Genomic DNA, 18,532 nt, shown 5'->3' with positions numbered 1-18,532 from the left:
ATACGCATGAAACAACATTTTGAGAATTAGGAGACAAAGTATCACATCATCAGCATCATCAAATCAAATGTATATTAATATGAGGTCAACATACACAAAAGTCAAGTTCTAAATTGACCAAAAGTTTGTTCTTAATAATATGGACATTTATTTAGAATTATTACACGATGATGATGATGATTATCATTATTATTATCAGTATTAATATTATTATTAATAATAATAATAATAATAATAATAATCAACCTGTGTGAGAGGGGGTCAGCCTGCAGCCCGGTCCCGGTCTTCCACCGCTAGAGGGAGACAGTGTCTTCTTGTCGGACGCCTTGGCCGCTCGGAGGACTGTCTTTGCCGTCATGTCCTTGTTTGTGCGTTTTAATCAACGATTGGAAAATAACAGGTAGCCCTCGTCCGTCCGCCTCACACACACACACACACACACACACACAGGGGGGTGCAGCAGCAGCAGCAGCAGCAGCAGCAGCAGCAGGAGAATCCGAATAGACCTTCTTTCACCCGGCGGCCCGGCTCCTGTGCGTCTGACAGAAGACGCGGTCCGCGGGGCGCAGCAGCAGCAGCCGGCTGGGAATCGCAACGTGTTTGTGCAGAGAGCGAGAGAGTCACCGCAGTCGGAGCTCTGTGTGTGTGTGTGTGTGTGTGTGTGTGTGTGTGTGTTCACATGACACGGGCAGCTGTGACCGGGCTGCAGTCAGCCCGTCTCCCCGCCTCTGGACAGATGGTCGCCGCCGTGATTCACGCCTGAGTTCGGACCGAGCGAGAAGACGACGCCGTGGATATGGAATGGTGCACGCCGCTGGGCCAAGTGTGCAGCCGCTGAGCAACCCCGGAATCATGGACAGTCACCCGCTGTGAGTGCAACACAAACCCGAGTGTGTGTGTGTGTGTGTGTGTGTGTGTGTGTGTGTTGACGTTTCCCAGTGGCTGCTTGTGACTGATGGTGCCGCATTGACAGAGACAGCGGCCAGCCGGGGCTCACTGGCCGGGGGTGGGGACCGGGGGACCGGGGGGGGACCGGGGGGGGACCGGGGGGGACCGGGGGGACTGAGACCGAGTCTGTCGGTGAAAGGCTCCAGCAGCAGCAGGCTGGAGAACGGAGGTGTTTTCTTTGCGTGTGTGATCACGTCCTGTGTGTTAACGGCTCTAAAGCCATGTGTGACTGTGTGTGTGTGTGTGTGTGTGACTGTGTGTGTGTGTGTGTGTGTGTGTGACTGTGTGTGTGTGTGACTGTGTGTGTGTGTGTGTGTGACTGTGTGTGTGTGTGTTGTGTGACTGTGTGTGTGTGTGTGTGTGTGTGACTGTGTGTGTGTGTGTGTGTGTGTGTGTGTTGTGTGACTGTGTGTGTGTGTGTGTGTGTGGGTGACAGAACACAGGGGCCACGTGATTTTGCCATGAACGACATAATTATATGGATGGTTTTAGTTTCCAAGAGAAGGAGACAATGGCGTGTGATGAACAGTGGCACATTGACAGCTTTGATGTACTTGACAAACAGGTTTCAGATGAGGATTTTTACATAGATATCATATTTAAAACTGATTACAAGCTTGAAAATAATGTATCCAACATTCCAAAACAAAAAAAAGGTTCTTCAACCCTCATGTTCACAGTTATAACCCTTCAAAGGTAACTCTTTAAATTGTACAACCACAAGTCCCAATGAATATAAGAGAATAGACACAGCACGAAGAATGTAAGAATTTGAAGTTTTTAATTTTCTGCCTGGCCTATTTAAAAAAATAAAATCAAAAAGATTGGGGTGGGGGTGTTGTAGTATAGTTCATTTTTGTGTGGTAAACACCCAAGAGTGAGTCACAAAAAAAAAGTCTTAGCTCCAAAAGTCTGATCCAATTCTGTGTCAACAGCTGTGGCAGTTGTGAGGATCCATGACATGCTTTTCACAGATGGTATCAGGAGAAGAGCATTCTAACAATGTGCAATATGTCAAGGTTGTGTACCGAGCAAATCAACAACCCCGGAGCCTCCCGCCGGAGGTTGAACACAAAACCTTTGTGCTTGTTGTGACGTGTGAAAAGATCCAGTGTAGAGCTGCGACAATGAGTCGATTAAATGATAGATTGTCGGCAACAGTTTTTGTTAAATTATTCATCTTTTGAGTGGCCTTTTGAGACAAAATTCCCTCAAATGGCTGTTTTTTTTTTTAATCAGATCTCAAGATGTCTCCATGAAGTCAATATCTGTGGGTCAGACAAAATGAGATATTAGAAGATGGTTTCATTAAATGTTTCAATAATGTTTCATCCAAAAAAACATCAATCAGCAGATTAACTGGTAATGGAAGTAATTTATATATCTAAACCGTAGCACTGAACCGGTGTTTCACAAAATACATCTAAGGTTAGAGAAGTGCCAAAAAAAAGCAGAACTTCATGTTGATTTATTTTGTGATTCTGTATATGACTGGGTTTTTTTTTTAAATCTGCCCAAAGACACTCGTTTTTTGTTTCTATCAGTTTGAGATTATTTGATTAAACACCACTTTATATGGGATATATATATATATATATATATACCATCTGAGCATGATATTAACTAACAATTAAAGTGAGATTTGGACACAGCAACATTAGCTAATAGTGCTGATCGGGCTATAGTTCATTTTGTATTTTCAATCCCTAAAAATGCCCCAAACCGATTGAAACACAGTTAACCCGGGGGGGTCTGGGTTACCGAGGCACTCGCCTGATTGATAATCCATAAATTGGCCACTGAGCGCATGTTTTTTTAATGTCATTTAGGGGAAGAAACCCTTTTAACCACTGTTGTAAATCAGACGCAGCACATATTGAACTGTGGGCCTCCAAAGCTACAGCTCTTCCCTGCTTCCTAACAGATCGCCCCGCTCCCACTGGTGAAACGGATGTAGCCGTGGTAAAAAATGATTACACACATAATTCAGAAAAATGCATGACAATCTAAACACAGCTGCTGTGATGAATAGCCACGGTTTTACCACAATAACGTCTTTTTGCACTATTACCTTGCCATTAATGTGTGTGTCTGCTTTCATGTACATGTCCCTCAGGTGCACTCGACTTTGTCCACACAGTCTGGACAAAGAGGATGGAGTCGAGAGGCACGGTCCCATCACCTTCAACCACCGGCACATGAGGAAGGCGTTCAAAGTCATGAACGAGCTGCGCAGGTGAGACGCTCTCCCTCTTCGCTTCTCTGTTCACTCACTGTCCCCCGAAATCATTTGTGTGGCAGCAGCCAAACTCTAACTGGAAGTTAAGTGTTTCCTCCCTCGCTCTCTCTCTGTCTCCGTCTCCTACACGCGAAACAAAAAAACCCAGCCAGAATCTGCTGTGCGACGTGACCATAGTGGCGGAGGATGTGGAGATCGCTGCTCACAGAGTGGTCCTGGCTGCCGGGAGCCCTTACTTCCACGCTATGTTCACAGGTTTTGTCTGTTTGTTTTTTAAGCGTCGAATTTTTATTAATTTTTTTGTAACACTTGTTAGCGCACTACACAGTTGTTACCTTTGTGGTGATAGAACGCTAACCTTGGTGTGTTTGTGTGTGTGTGTGTGTGTGTATGTGTGTGTACTAACAGGGGAGATGGCAGAGAGCAGGGCGAAACGGGTGAGGATAAAGGAGATGGATGGTTGGACTCTGGGCCTGCTGGTCGACTACATCTACACAGCGGAGATACAGGTCACAGAGGACAACGTGCAGGTAAACACACACACACACACACACACACACACACACACACGGACACATATACACTGTCAATGCACCCTGTGAATTTTTATTTAAATAAATATTGGAAATATTTTAATTCCAAATTTCTAGGGGCTGTTTTTTGTTCGCCATCCACATCAAGTTTCATAGGGTTGAGAAACACAAAGGCTCTTTCACATTAATTAATGTATTTACATGCACACAAACATTAGCATATGAGGTTATGAGGTTATGGTCTAAAATTGGATTCCATGTTTACCTTTACATGATGCTTAAACCTTGTTGACATGGGGAAAATAAACTTCCTGGAAAGCAGTGCATCTTAAGCGGTGACCTAATTCCACATTGGTAGATGGAGCCAAAAAGTCCGCGAAATTAGGTCAGTACAAATCTTATTTTTCTGCCAGTACTTCCAAAATCAAACTTCCTTTCTCTCCACATGTTTGAACGCTAACTACCAAATGTCCTGCCCCAACAAACATTCAAACATTCAACAAACATTTCATTTTAACTATCCGTCCATCCTTCACTATACCACTTATCCTTTGAGGTTTGTGGGGGGGCTGGAGCCGGTCCTGTCTGACATTGGGGGAGAAGCAAGGTACAACCCTGACAGGTTAAACTGAAACCAAAGCTTTTTTCAGACATGAATTCTGGAAAATGTTCGGAAGATCAAGTCGGGACATTTTCCGGAGTTTGCGGTGAGATTTTCCGCGTCTAAAAATGTCCAGAGTTTTCCGCGCACACACGCTCGCTCTGGATCTTCCAGTGATTTTCCTGCTCTATTCTCACATGGGCTCACTCTGACGTTTTCCAGAAATTTGATTCAGGGTCTGGCAGGAAACATTTTGCAGAAACATTTGTGGACATTTGTGTTCACTGGAGAAGAACAGAAAAATGTCTGAAACAATAGCTGTGTATTTCAGAGTAGAAGACGACACATTCTTCCAACAGTTTTCGCCTGCCCTGTTACTTTCCCAACACTTTGCAAACGTGGATAAGTTCGAATGTTTTTTCTGCAGAAGTGCATGCGTGGATGTTTCTGGACACGAGGTTGCTGCTGATCATTAGGGAATGATCAAATCACCTTTGTGCACAGAAGCACTTCCAAGTGTCTAGTTATTTCACATGATAAACAGTGATGATGTGTTGAGCGCCTGTTGGTGAAAGTGTAGAAGATTATTTATTAATAATTATTACTCCTTTTATTTGTGTTTTATCAAGTGTTTTGTGTTTTGTTGTGCTACAGCAGCCTCAAATTCAACAGTTCAGTGTCTCACATTTTGGTGAATGAACCTGTGATTAATCAAGTGACCAAATTAATCTGCACTGTACAACTACAACCTTACGTGTGTGTGTGTTTGTGTGCGACAGGCGTTGCTGCCTGCTGCGGGCCTGCTCCAGCTGAATGAGGTGAAAAAGGCTTGTTGTGAGTTTCTGAGCTCTCAGCTTCATCCGTCCAACTGTTTGGGAATACGAGCCTTCGCTGACCTACACGCCTGCTCTCAGCTTCTCACACAGGCCAACAGCTACGCAGGTTTGTGTGTGTGCAGAGGGAATTAGTGAAACTAATAGAAAAAAACCTGTGCCCATTGGCAATCTCAAATTTTATTTTATGTATTTGCTCACAGAGCAACATTTCACTGAGGTGGTTGGGAGCGAGGAGTTCCTTAATTTAGGCATGGAGCAAGTGTCCAGCCTGATCGCCAGCGACAAGCTCACCATCCCCACAGAAGAGAAGGTACGTGCTCGTTCACCGCGCTCAGGATGTCGCACACCCGGGACCAGATTGATTGTTTCTGTACCTACCCGAGGTGCTAAGTGTGTTTGTTCTCGTGTAGGTTTTCGAAGCGGTGATCGCTTGGGTCAACCACGATAAAGATGTCCGCCAGGAACACTTGGCTCACCTGATGGAGCATGTCCGCCTGCCGCTTCTCTCCAGAGAATACCTGGTGCAGGTATGAGTGGCTGCATCCGAGTCTGTTGGGGCTCTGGCGTGGACAGAGGCATTTTTCTTTTTTTACGTCTGTGCGTGCGTCTTTCCGTCCCATTCTCATGAAGGCAGTATCTCAGGAACACCTTATCTAATGGAATAAAATGGTGGAGTGATGACATTTCCATTTTCGAAAAGGTCAAAGGTCACCTTTCACCGTGGAATTATAATGTTCTGAAAAAACACTTTTCTGGCCATTATTCAAAAAAAGCCATAACCCGGGAAACAGAAGGGAAGATCGTGACCATATTTCACATTTGGTCAGATATATGATTTGGTGACACTAATCATGAGCGTCCACCTAGAATGACTGTGTATCTCTTCTGTGCTGCCGGGTTTAATATGTGTGTGTGTGTGTGTGTGTGTGTGTGTGTGTGTGTGTGAAGCAATCACGTTTTGGTATTTGTAGCTTCTTTGCACCCACATATTTTTTTTTATGCATCCGTCATGGCTACAATCTTTGTTCTTTCACGAGGTTGTCACGACGAGGATGCTCTGTATGTGTGTTGTTGACCTTTTTGATTTCACTGCCAATAGGACAGTTATTAGGTGATCAGAATTTTTAGCGGCACTAAGAACGTATGAATAAAATTGTAGCATGTGATCAGTAGTAAAGAGAGGATGAACAGTGCTTCGCTATTTGAAGAAAAAAATGAACATTTCCAATAGGACATGGTTCAGTGATCATTATTTGTGTCATGTAAGGCCTGTAGAGTCTGATTCAGCTCTCAGTGGATGGATGTTAGGCAAGAACACATCCTGTAAATCCTTGCTTTGGATGTGTTGTTGTTGAGTTTATGACAAAAGCATTTCAACTTCAAGCACTCCCCCACTATCTATAAACACAAATGTACTCGATGCTACGTTGGTTAAAAAATGTAACATGTAATTTCCACTATAAACAATGTTCAGGCAAAATCAAAGACAGCCAATATATTAGGTGCCACGGTAACAGTAGAATCAGTATTACACTTGATTCTTGATTGTATCCTGTTCAGAGTTTAATTCGCTTATAGTTCAAATATGTCACAACGGTGAAGAAGCTGCAGAGCCAGGATATCTGTGGCACTCTGTAAATGCTGCTCACTGATTGGTTCCGTCTCTCACTGTTTGGTTGTGTCAGCGGGTGGAGGAGGAGTCTCTGATCAAGAATAGCAGTGCGTGTAAAGACTACCTGATTGAGGCCATGAAGTACCACCTGCTGCCGGCCGACCAGAGAGCTCTGATGAAGAGTGCACGCACGCGCATGAGGACTCCCGCCTGCTGTCCTAAGGTGAAAACGCAGTCAATACCAACTAACAAAGCAGAGGACTTGAATAAGGAAAAGCAATAACCAAATCTACAATCGATCAATTCTTGGTTGTTCTTAGGTGATGGTGGTGGTTGGAGGACAGGCCCCCAAGGCCATCCGCAGTGTCGAATGTTACGATTTTGAGGAGCAGCGATGGTACCAGGTGGCTGAACTCCCCACCAGGAGGTGCAGAGCAGGTAGCAAAGCCTCCTCCCTCAGAGGACCTGAAGTTCCAGACTAAACCTTCACCTACTGCCCAAACTAGATGCTTTGGCATCACCGAAACTAATGCTGCCTCTTAAGGTGGTCATCATGAGCTGCTTTCAGACACGCACTGAAGTCCAGACATTTCAAGTTTCAAGTTTATTTGTCATATGTACAGTACAACACAAGGTTACGCTGGGCAATGAAATAATTAGTACGAGGCCCGCAGCAGTTCCGTAGTTCAAACAAAAAATAAAATAATAATAATAAGGGCAAGCAAGAGAAATAATAGGTAACAATGTTACTTGGCGTTAATTGAAAATAAAGTTTTGGTGCCAAAACTATACAAATAAAATTGAATTGACTTGAATTGAAAGTGTCAATAGCATAAGTATACATTTCTCTCCGAGGGGCTGTATGTGAGAACGCAAATGTCTGCAAATGTAGCTCCTGACGATTTCTTGAACTTTTCCTGCAAGCCCCTTGCAAAAAATTCCAGAAAATGTCAGAGTGAGCCAATGTGAGTATATAGCTGAAAAAATCTCCGGGCTCTACCCAGGCGCCGACCCCCGCCTGAGCGTTCGGGCCAATGTTCAGAAATGTCTGTGCTATTGTGAACACGTCTGACCCGGACACTCCCCTGCTGCGTTGCTTTCCGACATGAACTTCGGAAAACGAACTAGAAAAAAAACCTCCTTTAATGTTTATCGCCTCCAGGTGTGGTGTACGTGAGTGGCTGTGTGTACGCGGTCGGCGGGTTCAACGGCTCTCTGCGTGTGCGGACAGTCGACTGTTACGACCCCATGATGGACCGCTGGACCAGCGTGAGCAGCATGCAGGACCGTCGGTCGACGCTCGGCGCCGCTGTGCTCAACGGCCTCCTGTACGCTGTGGGAGGCTTCGACGGCAGCACAGGTACAGTTGCGTTAGTGGTGTGGCTGTGCTGTTACCACTGGCTTTAAAGTGTGAAGAGAATCATAAAAGATCAGTTTGTTCATGGTGTTTTTCGATGCACTTCCTGCAGGTCTGTCCACAATCGAGGCGTACAACGCTAAGACAGACGAATGGTTCCACGTGTTGCCCATGAGTACCCGACGCAGCAGTGTAGGAGTGGGTGTCGTAAATGGTGAGTACAAGTCCCAGTTTGGTTTTACAGTCAGCATTTAGAAAAAAAATCAGAGAGGGTGGACATAATAATAGAAATAAAGCTCAGACAGAGACAGAGGTGTCACAGCCATAATTCGTAGAGGCTGGAATTAATGCTCCTGGTACACTGACATATAATGGAATTCTGCTTATATTATGTCTGACTTTTTGAAAATAATTTGTGCAATTTTTTCAATTCTCCATATTGAAAAGAAAGAATTGTAATTGGATACATTTCTATCTTCTCCACTTCCAGTAGTTTATCCAACAGATCTATGCAGTTGTTTATGTTGGTGAAAGTGTGTTTCTTTAACTTTGTCATTTTAATAGCCATTGCCTAAATTGCAATTGTTTTATTTTACTTAGTACTAAAAATGTGATGATATTTGATGTAAATCTTAAAAAATGATGAGGAAACATCCAGGACATTCATGCACACAGAATAAAAGACACTTAATCAAGCAAACCAACTTTATACCTTCACCTTTTTTTCAAACCAGAAGTTTACAGGGATGTTTTGACAAGAAGAAAAGGGAAAAAAATAGAGATGGAAAAGTCTGATACAGAGAATATACAAGACAAGGAGAAATAAATCTATAATCCACAAAGTAAAACTTGGGAGCTGTGAGCTTCACAAAATTGATATTCTCCTCATGGCTACCATATTAATGCATTCCTGGAATTTTGCCCATCACTGTGCCTCTTTCTCAGTTATGGGTTTCATGCCTCCTTTGTGTTTTTCAGGGATCCTGTATGCAGTCGGAGGTTATGATGGAGCGACCAGGCAGTGTCTGAGTACAGTAGAAGCTTACAATCCAAAAAGCAACACTTGGAACTACATCGCTGAGATGGGCACAAGACGCAGTGGAGCAGGTGGGAATGCTTGTGTGCACTGTTGTTGGCAAACCTGCAAAAACATATTGTCAAACAATGCAACATTTTATAAAACATTTCACAGGGGAAAAAGATTCATATCGTACTGTAAACCACGTCTCCAATGTCTTCTCAGGTGTGGGTGTGTTAAAAGGTTTACTCTATGCTGTGGGGGGACACGATGGTCCCTTGGTGAGGAAGAGTTGTGAAGTTTATGATCCGGCCTCCAACAGCTGGAGACAAGTAGCCGACATGAACATGTGTCGACGCAACGCAGGTAAGTAAGACGACCTGTCCATCCAAGTATGTGACGTTACTCCGTTCGAAGTCTATTAATCTTCATTCTCTCAGGTGTGTGTGCTGTAAACAATGTACTGTACGTGGTGGGAGGAGACGACGGCAGCTGTAATTTGGCCTCTGTGGAGTTCTACAATGCAAACTCGGACAAGTGGACGCTGCTGCCGACCTGCATGAGCACAGGACGCAGTTATGCAGGTGTGAACACGCACACTGACAAAATGGAAAAATGTTTGAAAACCGCTGCAGCATATAGTTTCATGAAAGTATGTTAATTTAACTTGAAACATTTTTAATCCAGAATACAGGCCTGCAAATGTAGACCCCCAACACCGGGAATTTAATTTGCCCTTTAATTTGAAGTTCTGGAGCACAGGGATTATTAACATAAATGCTTGATAAGGTTTCCTTCAAATTGGTTATGGGATTTTGATTAAGAAGATCTGATGAGTTTAAACTTGTGTTTTCTGGTGAACAATGACCTCAATTCAAAATTCAATTCACTATACTGCAGAATTTATATGACAAAGATTGAAATATAATTTTTTAAAAAACAAAAAAATAAAAAATATAAGTAGATCATATCAAACCTAAAAAAGAGAACATAACTTCAAGGAAATCATGTGCAGGTCATTGCTCATACAAATATTATAATTATTCCTCCTCTTAACACTAGTATTTTTTAATTATAATTTGGCATTAGTATTATACATTTTTTAATGTCTGCAATGTAAGAAAATTCTATTATATGTGGCAATTCTGATGCACCATTATAATACATATATATATATAATTTTTTTTAATTTTACCTGCAGGTGTGACTGTGATTGACAAGCCCTTATGACTGCTCTTGACACCTGCCACTGATTCGGAGCAGAATGTATTCTCCTGCTGAATACTGATCTTGGATCTGTTTATGATGCCAGTGCTCGGATTTCTGGGCAGCATAAGCACCGGCACTGACGCAGATGAAGGAAATGACAAGATTGTTGTTGTTGAAGATGATGACGATGATGAAGAAGAGTTTCTGCACTGACCCTGAACGGGGGGTGAAGCTGCGAGTGACGGTGGGGATCGAATCCGTGTTTTAATCCCCTCCTGGCGGGACTGCAGCAGCGACTGGACAAACCAGTTTCGAGCACCACTGTACCAGTGCAGTGCCATTGAAACGCTACTGAAATTACGTTTAACATTACTGATGTTAAAGCGAACCAGCTCTGAGGAAGACCACTGATCTACACCATGGGAGAGGAAGGCAGGGAACGATCATTTGGGACTAAAATCTTTGTTTCTCCTTCGTTTTTATCCTCCTGAGAAGTTTGTGTGTATGTTTGAGTGTGCGTGTGTGTGCGTGCGTGCTTGCGTTTAAAGGTGCTCCATTGCTTGCACATGTGAGCATGTGCGTGTTTGTGTGCATCTGAGTTTTTCTGTGTGGTGACGCCTGGTCCGACGCCGCATGAGCGCACTCTGTCTGACCTTTACAGTTTTGCAGTGTTGCTGTTCCAGAGTGCCTGAATGTCACATTACCGCCCCGCTCCCTCTTCTCCTCTGTAACGCCTCCAGTACTGTTGCTGGACAGAGCACAGCTGGACTCGGCCGCTGTTCTGGGATAAAGAAAAACGTTTTGAGAACTGACTTTAGATACCGGTGCGTCGGTTTGCATTAGTCCGCATGAATTCCAAACAGCTATGTTGAGAAGCGGTTGCGGAAGGTGTACTTCTTCTTCCTCTAAAAGAAAAACCATGACTCTCACTGGAACATTAATTCTTCTGGTAAAGGAGAAGAAGCCTCGTTTCTTTTTGCCAAACACAGTGACCGACAGAGGGAGAAGCTGTTGGAATTGAAACAGAGTTGGATGTATCGATGCTTTACCGTCACCTGGCAGCCGTCTTTACCGTGGGTGTAACCACTAATGACAACAAAAGCCTGAACTCACTGCATGGTCCCCATCTCTGACCCCGTATCCTTCAACAGCACCCTCTTCTCCTTTGGTGTAGCAACCCTATTAACTACTGCACACCCCGACGTACTATGAATGTGCCAACTTTCAATGTTTTTTCTGTTCCGTCTCTCTTAATTGCGCAACTAATCTGTTCTCCTTTTTCTGGAAAGTGACCAAACCTGCTCTTGAGTTTCCCCTTTTTATCCCCCTCTTCAGTCTCTTTCTCTTCCTTCTCCTCCTATATTGAAAATTGCTATAATAGTAACTGGTATCGCTGTTTCTTGTCAGTGTATTGAGGAATGTCATGTAGGCTAATGACTTTGAAAATGTTTCATTACTTGTTTTATATTATCATTAATAAATATGCTTCTTGTATTTAAAGCTGTGAAATGCTATAATCTGTTTTTAAAACTTTGCCAAATCAGTAAAACATTGAAATGGAATCTGTGCGTGTGATATTTGAATAATTTTACTCTCCCTCATTTATCATAATGTCAAACATTTGATACTTGCCATAATGTGTACTTTGCAACAAGTAGGCGTGTGTGCAATAGTTGGCATCATTCGCTTCCTTAATTTATAGTCTTTGATCAAACAATTTCAAAAAATTTAAATCACAATTTTGCCAAATGTATTTATATATATAGATGGACGGAAAAATTATTTATTGATTCTGAGGGAAATTTTATAATTTCAGTATTATAAATAATTTTGAGGAGCTTCTCTTTTATGCTACTTTATACTTAAACATTGATTTGAGACCTATAGTTAAGTAGCTATTTAGCAGTGTACGAATTTATTATTCAGTAGTCTTATAAAATATGATGTACTATCATTGTTTAACCCACCTATCATTATACCACCAGGGACACGCCTGTTCGGTTTGGTTCCAAATGCATTCTGCATTCAGCATGAGACAACATCGCCCAAAACGCGGTCATATTAAAAATAAGCATATTCAGTGACGCGAAGAACAAAGAGTCCTCCAACAGATGGTCTGGCCCCCCCACAGAGCCTTGATCTCAATTTCATGGAGTCGGTCTGGGATTACATGAAGAGACAGAGAAAGTTGTCCAGGACGCTTGGAACAAACCTACCTGCCAAGAACACTGTGAAACTGCCCACAGGATAATTGGAGCAGCTTTAAAGGCAAAGGATGGTCACATCAAATACTTATTTGATTTATTTGTGTGTGTTACCTGAAAATTGTGTGCAGTTAATATGAAAATATGCATCCTTACTTTACAATTGTTGTTTAAATCTTAAAATTTCATCTCATTCTCTGTCCTAGTCATAATTAAATGTTAAATATGACAAAGAGTAAGATTTAACAAGCAGTTTACAACACACAGTAACATATTTCATATATCATACAATATACTTGTCATCTTTCTTTTAAAACATGAAAAAAGAACTAGTTAGATGTTAATCTCGTATGTTGTAATTATACACACAATTTGCTTATAGTCGAAGTAGGCTGACACAGTGTGTAATAAGTTAATTTAAGACCAAGGGCACATGTAGTGTGACTCAAACTTGTCCGACCGCCCCATCTCTTCCCTCCCCACGGTCCATGCAAGCAGTGCGAGGGTTATGAAAGCGGAGCCCGCGTCCGATTGGCTGTTGCTGTAGAAACCTCCAGTCTGACTATCATCGCTCCATCCCGCGGACCAATCAGGGTCGCCGCTCGGCCCCCCGACGTCAGTCTCCTCTCCTCTCGGGCCAATCGCATCGCTCGATCTCACTGTACATTTACGCTGGCCTTCCGCCTTTGGCTCAGGTAGACAGGACCTGGACGGGACGTACCGAGGAAAGGTGAGAGTCTAATGCTGCTTTTTGGCTTTAGTTTAAATATTTAGTAGGACTTACAATATTTAATGGCTAACGCTTTTTTCTTATCCGGGCGTATGGAACAACAGCGGGGGCAGAACGTTTGCTTTCGAGCTGTGTGAAAGATTTTCAGACCTGTATCATCTCAGACGTTTTTTTAATTCATAAACACCCAATTAACGCCTGTGTGCACGAATACGTGACGCACTAAGCATTATAATGAATATGAATGATATTAACGTCGCACGGCTGAAACAGAGAGAGGTGGTGGGATGTTTCGAATCTGTCAAAGTCTTTGGTCTGTGATTATAACACACTGCATAAGTGTATGGATGGAATATAAAAGTTCCGTTTGCTTACAAGTAATATTTATTGAATTACACAGCGTATATCAATGCTCACCCTGACATAGTAGGCAACCGAGTATAAATACAGATGTTGACGTGTTAATAAGCTCATGTGTGACAAGGACATATAGATATAGTACTGTACGTATGCAGCAAACTGTGGATTAATGAGTTCATGGTGATTTTATAATCAGTGGGCTACGTATGGTTCACTGTGAACGCCCCAAAAATATGTATTTTGAAATGAATGCATGAGTGAACATTAACACTGGCATGCTTTAACAGCCAAAATATGATCATCTATATAGATTTAATGTGTATCTGATGTACTTTCATTATAACTACTTTAATTCCCTCACATTGCACCAGTTACACTTCTTTAAAGCCTTCATATGATAAAAAAGATGCTTGTTGTTTGCCTTTTTCTGTTGCCTTCCTCTTCTTTACATTTTTTTTTTGTGAAGTTTGAAAGAGAGAGTCCGCGTGGACTGATGCGTAATATTACACGTATGTACAGTGTTATGTAACACCGTGTCCCTTCCCTGTTTTTCCAGTCTTCTCTCCAGACCTGCTTGTCACCTCGCTATGTCCATCATGGCGGTCAACGGCTCGGCAGACATCTTGAGCTCTGCCTACCTCGCGGTGGAGTATGTGGACGCAGTGCTGCCGAAGAACCCCCTCCAGCCCTCCCTGGAGCACGCGTGGGGCTACATGCTGGACAACTACACCAAGTTTCAGATTGCCACATGGGGGTCGCTCATCGTCCACGAGTTCATCTACTTCTTCTTCTGCCTGCCTGGTTTCCTCTTCCAGTTCATGCCCTTCATGCAAAAATACAAGATTCAACAGGTTTGTGTTGTTTGTATGGCTATTTGCTTTATCATTTTATTTCTACAGTCCGAGGTTGCTCCTAATAAGCCTTCCCACTGATCGTGCAGGACAAGCCGGAGACCTGGGAGAAACAGTGGAGGTGTTTCAAGATGCTGCTGTTCAACCACTTCTGTATCCAGCTGCCTTTAATCTGTGGGACTTACTACTTCACTGAATTCTTCAACATCCCATACGACTGGGACTCCATGCCGCGCTGGTCAGTGTGACGACAGTAATTTGCACATCATCATGTCATTTTAAGATGTACTGTAGAGTAGAGTAGTTATACAACTACTACACACAGCCATTTGCTGTTCATACACAGGATGTGAATGAAACAAGAACTCAATGGGGTTGTTTCTTTTGTATTTTATACGGTTTTCTTGCAACCTTATTGAAAAAATATTGAATATTGTGTACAAATATAGCAAGAACATGTATAACACCAAACTAGGAAAACCATCAAAAGACCATACAGTTCAACAACTGACAGGGACACAAAGTACAGGGTAAAATAAGTCATTTTGAATTGACCTAATGTCTTTGTGCTGTTTGTTTGTTAGTTTGTTTTGCTGGTCAGAACAACTCGAGTTTCTCTGTCCCCGTCTCTTTCTCCAGGCCCTACGTCCTGACCCAGTGCTTCGGTTGTGCCGTCGTCGAAGACACCTGGCACTACTTCCTCCACCGGCTGCTGCATCACCGCAGGGTCTACAAGTACATCCACAAAGTCCACCACGAGTTCACTGTGAGTAAAAACACAGCGCACGTGATAAGATGAATAAACACAAACACGCCGCTTTCTGGATAATCTCTTAACAGTGCAGTTACTGATTAAGCTTGAGATGAAAAGATGAGGTAAACAATATACATAACAGTCCTCTCCACTGTCCTTCAGGCTCCGTTCGGCATGCAGGCCGAATACGCCCATCCTGCTGAGACCCTCATCCTGGGAGCTGGTTTCTTCATCGGCATCATGATCTTCTGTAACCACGTGTTCTTCCTCTGGGCCTGGGTGTCTTTCCGTCTGCTGGAGACCATTGACGTCCACAGGTAGGATCCGATAACAGTTTCCACACACGTGCGCACACACACACTCTCAGTGTCTGCTGCTGTCTCAGGTTCCTCTTTGCTGGAAGACTCTAATATAAACCTCTTGTCACAGAATTCTGTTAAACATTTGTACGCTGTAACTGTCAAGCTTAGTGACCTAGGATTATGAATTTAATGTAACAGTGCATTTGGATTTGAGGAATAGTATATTATTTGAATGCCTTTTTGCTCAAGAGGTTGTATTTCCTTTTTTTTCCAGTTCAAAACTCAACAAAATATTTGTACAGGAATTTGCCCAGGGCTGCTCACACTTTTATATGCAGCTGTAATTGGTATGACAAAATAATAATAATATGTAAGAAAAATAGTATATTTTCACACACATTACAGAGCAGCAGTTGTATCACTGCATATAATGAATAGTTAAACAATGGTTCATGTGAATCTGCACGTTTCTTTTGTCAGTAACTTGTGAGGTCGACCACTAGAGGGCCCCAGAGGACACCAGGTGTTGCGGTCACGTTGTACTATTTGGTCACATTGAACCTCGTTATCATAATATTAAAATAGGCTTTATATTATGATTTTATGCCTTGATGTGAGTTTTTTTTGATAGATATAACAAATTTATATTGGAGATTTAAAAAGATATTAAATATGAAAAATGTGGAAGACATCATACAACAGCTAAATTCGCAGAGAATTTTATCTTTGAGCTTATGTGTTTTTTAAACATTATTTTAGACTTACCTTTTCTTAAACTGGTTTATAGTCAGTGTCTCTGTGCTTTTGTTTCTTTGATATTGTATCACTGATCTAAATAAGCAACTGATGCTAAATTTAGTTTATTGATTAAAAAAACACCACAATATACATTATAAGTAGTGTATACAACATATTATGGATTTGTTTTTCACACCCAAAAGAAACATAGAATAAATGAAAGTAGAAATAAAAAGTAAGTTACAAGCAAATTTAACCCCCCCTAAAAAAATCATTAAATCATCTTCAGCCTGAAAACAATTGCATCGCCACATCTCCAGCGAGAAAAAAGAAAGAAAATATATATTTCTTTATATATATATACATATTTATATAGCTACATGAGGACAGATGCATCATATCTTCAATATAGCCATTAAACATATATTTTTTGATCATTTTCTATATCCCATCTAGTAAATAATCTACCGTAATTTTACTTGCTAATGGTATTTTTATTTGTATCATTTCTGAATTCCCTCGTCTTTCTCTCCTCCCCATCAGTGGCTATGACATCCCTCTGAACCCGCTCCACCTGATTCCGTTCTACGCCGGCACCCGTTTCCACGACTTCCACCACATGAACTTCGTCGGTAACTACGCCTCCACCTTCACCTGGTGGGACAGGCTGCTGAAGACGGACAACCAGTACAACAAGCACATGCTGAAACAGGAAGTCAAGAAGGAGCAGTAAACCACTCCGCGCCCCCACAAACTCACAAACCTATTTTTGTCAGGAGGAGGCAGTGAGTCTCACAGTGAGCACACAAACAGGTCGCCTCAGTACACTAGCTAAATAAAAAACACACTAAAGGTATGTACTTAAAATGAATCAGCTCTGCTGTGATTTAGATTCTGAATCAGGCTGCGTGTTGACTACAGCCCACCTTCTGTGCCTCGCTGCAAAAGAAGTATTGTTGTCTGCTTCTGTCAACAGCTGCTCGCTGAATAAAAAAAATCCTCTCCATCCTCGATTTGATCTGTTGCTTTGTCGTCGTACCCGCGACCGTTCTTGAGAAATGCTTCTGTATGTCTCTGAATCTTTCAGCACTTTAAGCGCTTCCTCTCGAGTTGAACTGAGTCACGCTGACACAGTTTTTACTCTCTTTAAGTTGCAGTTCAAACAGGAACTGTCTAAACTCGGTGCTGACTTCTGAAACAAGTCAGGCATGTTTGATGCAAAAACATATTTTTTTTGATGGGATTCGCCCCATGTGGAACTTCCGAGATGTTCGAGCTTATATTTTTTTGAAGACTTTAACAATAATCCAAAATGCTGTTATAATTTTTTACAAAAAGAAACATTGGACCTGTTTTGTTTTTCTGTTTTTGTCATATTGGAATAAAATACTTGAACAAAATTGAACAGGTGTTCGGTTGTCTTGAGCAGTTTTACTTGAACATACGCCATTGTATTGAGAAGATATTATTAATTGTTGACATTTTTTACAGAGCCTGGGATATCGGACGGGTCGGACTTTGATGTTTGAGAGTAACATCGCAGATCAGACTCCTCTTTGTGAGTGTTTCTGTGGTTTTGCTGTACACACACACACACACACACACACACACACACACACTCACACACACAGTGTGAGCAGATTGGGAAGTGGATGATTTCATCAGTGTTTCTCCAGTAGGTTCCCTCTTGTCTCCTCTCTGCTGCACTGTGGACACACCCCTACAGCTCCATCCAGCCAGCACACACACCAGCATCAAGTCAGCCAGCAGCAGCCCGCACCAAACAGGAAGTGATAGGCCAGCAACATTTTTTTTTTAACACTGGTTTATCGATCAGTCTGCTGATATTTTTGTGCTATCAATAAATACATTGTTGCCGGCAAAATAGCAGCAAAACCAAAAGACATGTAATTTACAGTGATAGAACAGAAAGAACAAACATAATCACCAGCTCTTCACGTTTGTGACTCTGCACCAGGTAATGCTTTGCATTTTTTATCACAGCACACACTGGACATTATGGCACCTAATACAAGCACATTGTCTAAATTACCAAGTAAGAGCATCACATTCTGGTAGGTTTTCCTCCGTGAATAAGCTATACCCATATGAAATGAATATGATATAATACATTCAATAATGGAAAGACGTGTAAGTTAATATAACGGAACATTGAAACACGCCATGAAGAGACATTTGTTCGTTTCTTTGTCGCAGGTACTTCTTATACAATTCATTCA

General features: G+C 42.2%; 2 protein-coding genes across 3 annotated transcripts; both read left to right on the top strand.

Moving 5' to 3' along the window:
- Positions 1-324: 324 nt before the first annotated feature.
- On the top strand, positions 325-11,915 carry klhl2 (kelch-like family member 2). 2 transcript variants are annotated; one of them, XM_035638124.2, is made up of 16 exons: positions 325-869; positions 3,065-3,184; positions 3,336-3,442; positions 3,596-3,717; positions 5,101-5,139; positions 5,236-5,263; positions 5,358-5,467; positions 5,568-5,684; positions 6,843-6,992; positions 7,090-7,207; positions 7,932-8,129; positions 8,239-8,340; positions 9,105-9,233; positions 9,370-9,510; positions 9,585-9,728; positions 10,346-11,915. In XM_035638124.2, the coding sequence occupies exons 1-16, from the start codon at positions 802-804 to the stop codon at positions 10,372-10,374; spliced, it is 1,722 nt and encodes a 573-aa protein (XP_035494017.1). In that variant the 5' UTR covers positions 325-801; the 3' UTR covers positions 10,375-11,915. The 2 variants fall into 2 exon arrangements, with proteins under 2 accessions (XP_035494017.1, XP_035494015.1); XM_035638122.2 differs by having other exon boundaries at positions 326-869; positions 5,101-5,263.
- A 1,219-nt stretch (positions 11,916-13,134) lies between these two features.
- On the top strand, positions 13,135-17,697 carry msmo1 (methylsterol monooxygenase 1). Its single transcript, XM_035637610.2, has 6 exons — positions 13,135-13,287; positions 14,204-14,498; positions 14,588-14,736; positions 15,138-15,264; positions 15,415-15,569; positions 16,836-17,697. Exons 2-6 carry the CDS (start codon positions 14,235-14,237, stop codon positions 17,023-17,025), a joined length of 885 nt encoding a protein of 294 aa, XP_035493503.1. The 5' UTR covers positions 13,135-13,287; positions 14,204-14,234; the 3' UTR covers positions 17,026-17,697.
- Positions 17,698-18,532: the final 835 nt, after the last annotated feature.

This window comes from Scophthalmus maximus, chromosome 8 (genome assembly GCF_022379125.1).
Source record: "Scophthalmus maximus strain ysfricsl-2021 chromosome 8, ASM2237912v1, whole genome shotgun sequence".
NCBI classification, from domain to species: domain Eukaryota; kingdom Metazoa; phylum Chordata; class Actinopteri; order Pleuronectiformes; family Scophthalmidae; genus Scophthalmus; species Scophthalmus maximus.
Note: the sequence above shows the minus strand (reverse complement) of the source record. Positions and strands in the feature narration are given on the sequence as shown.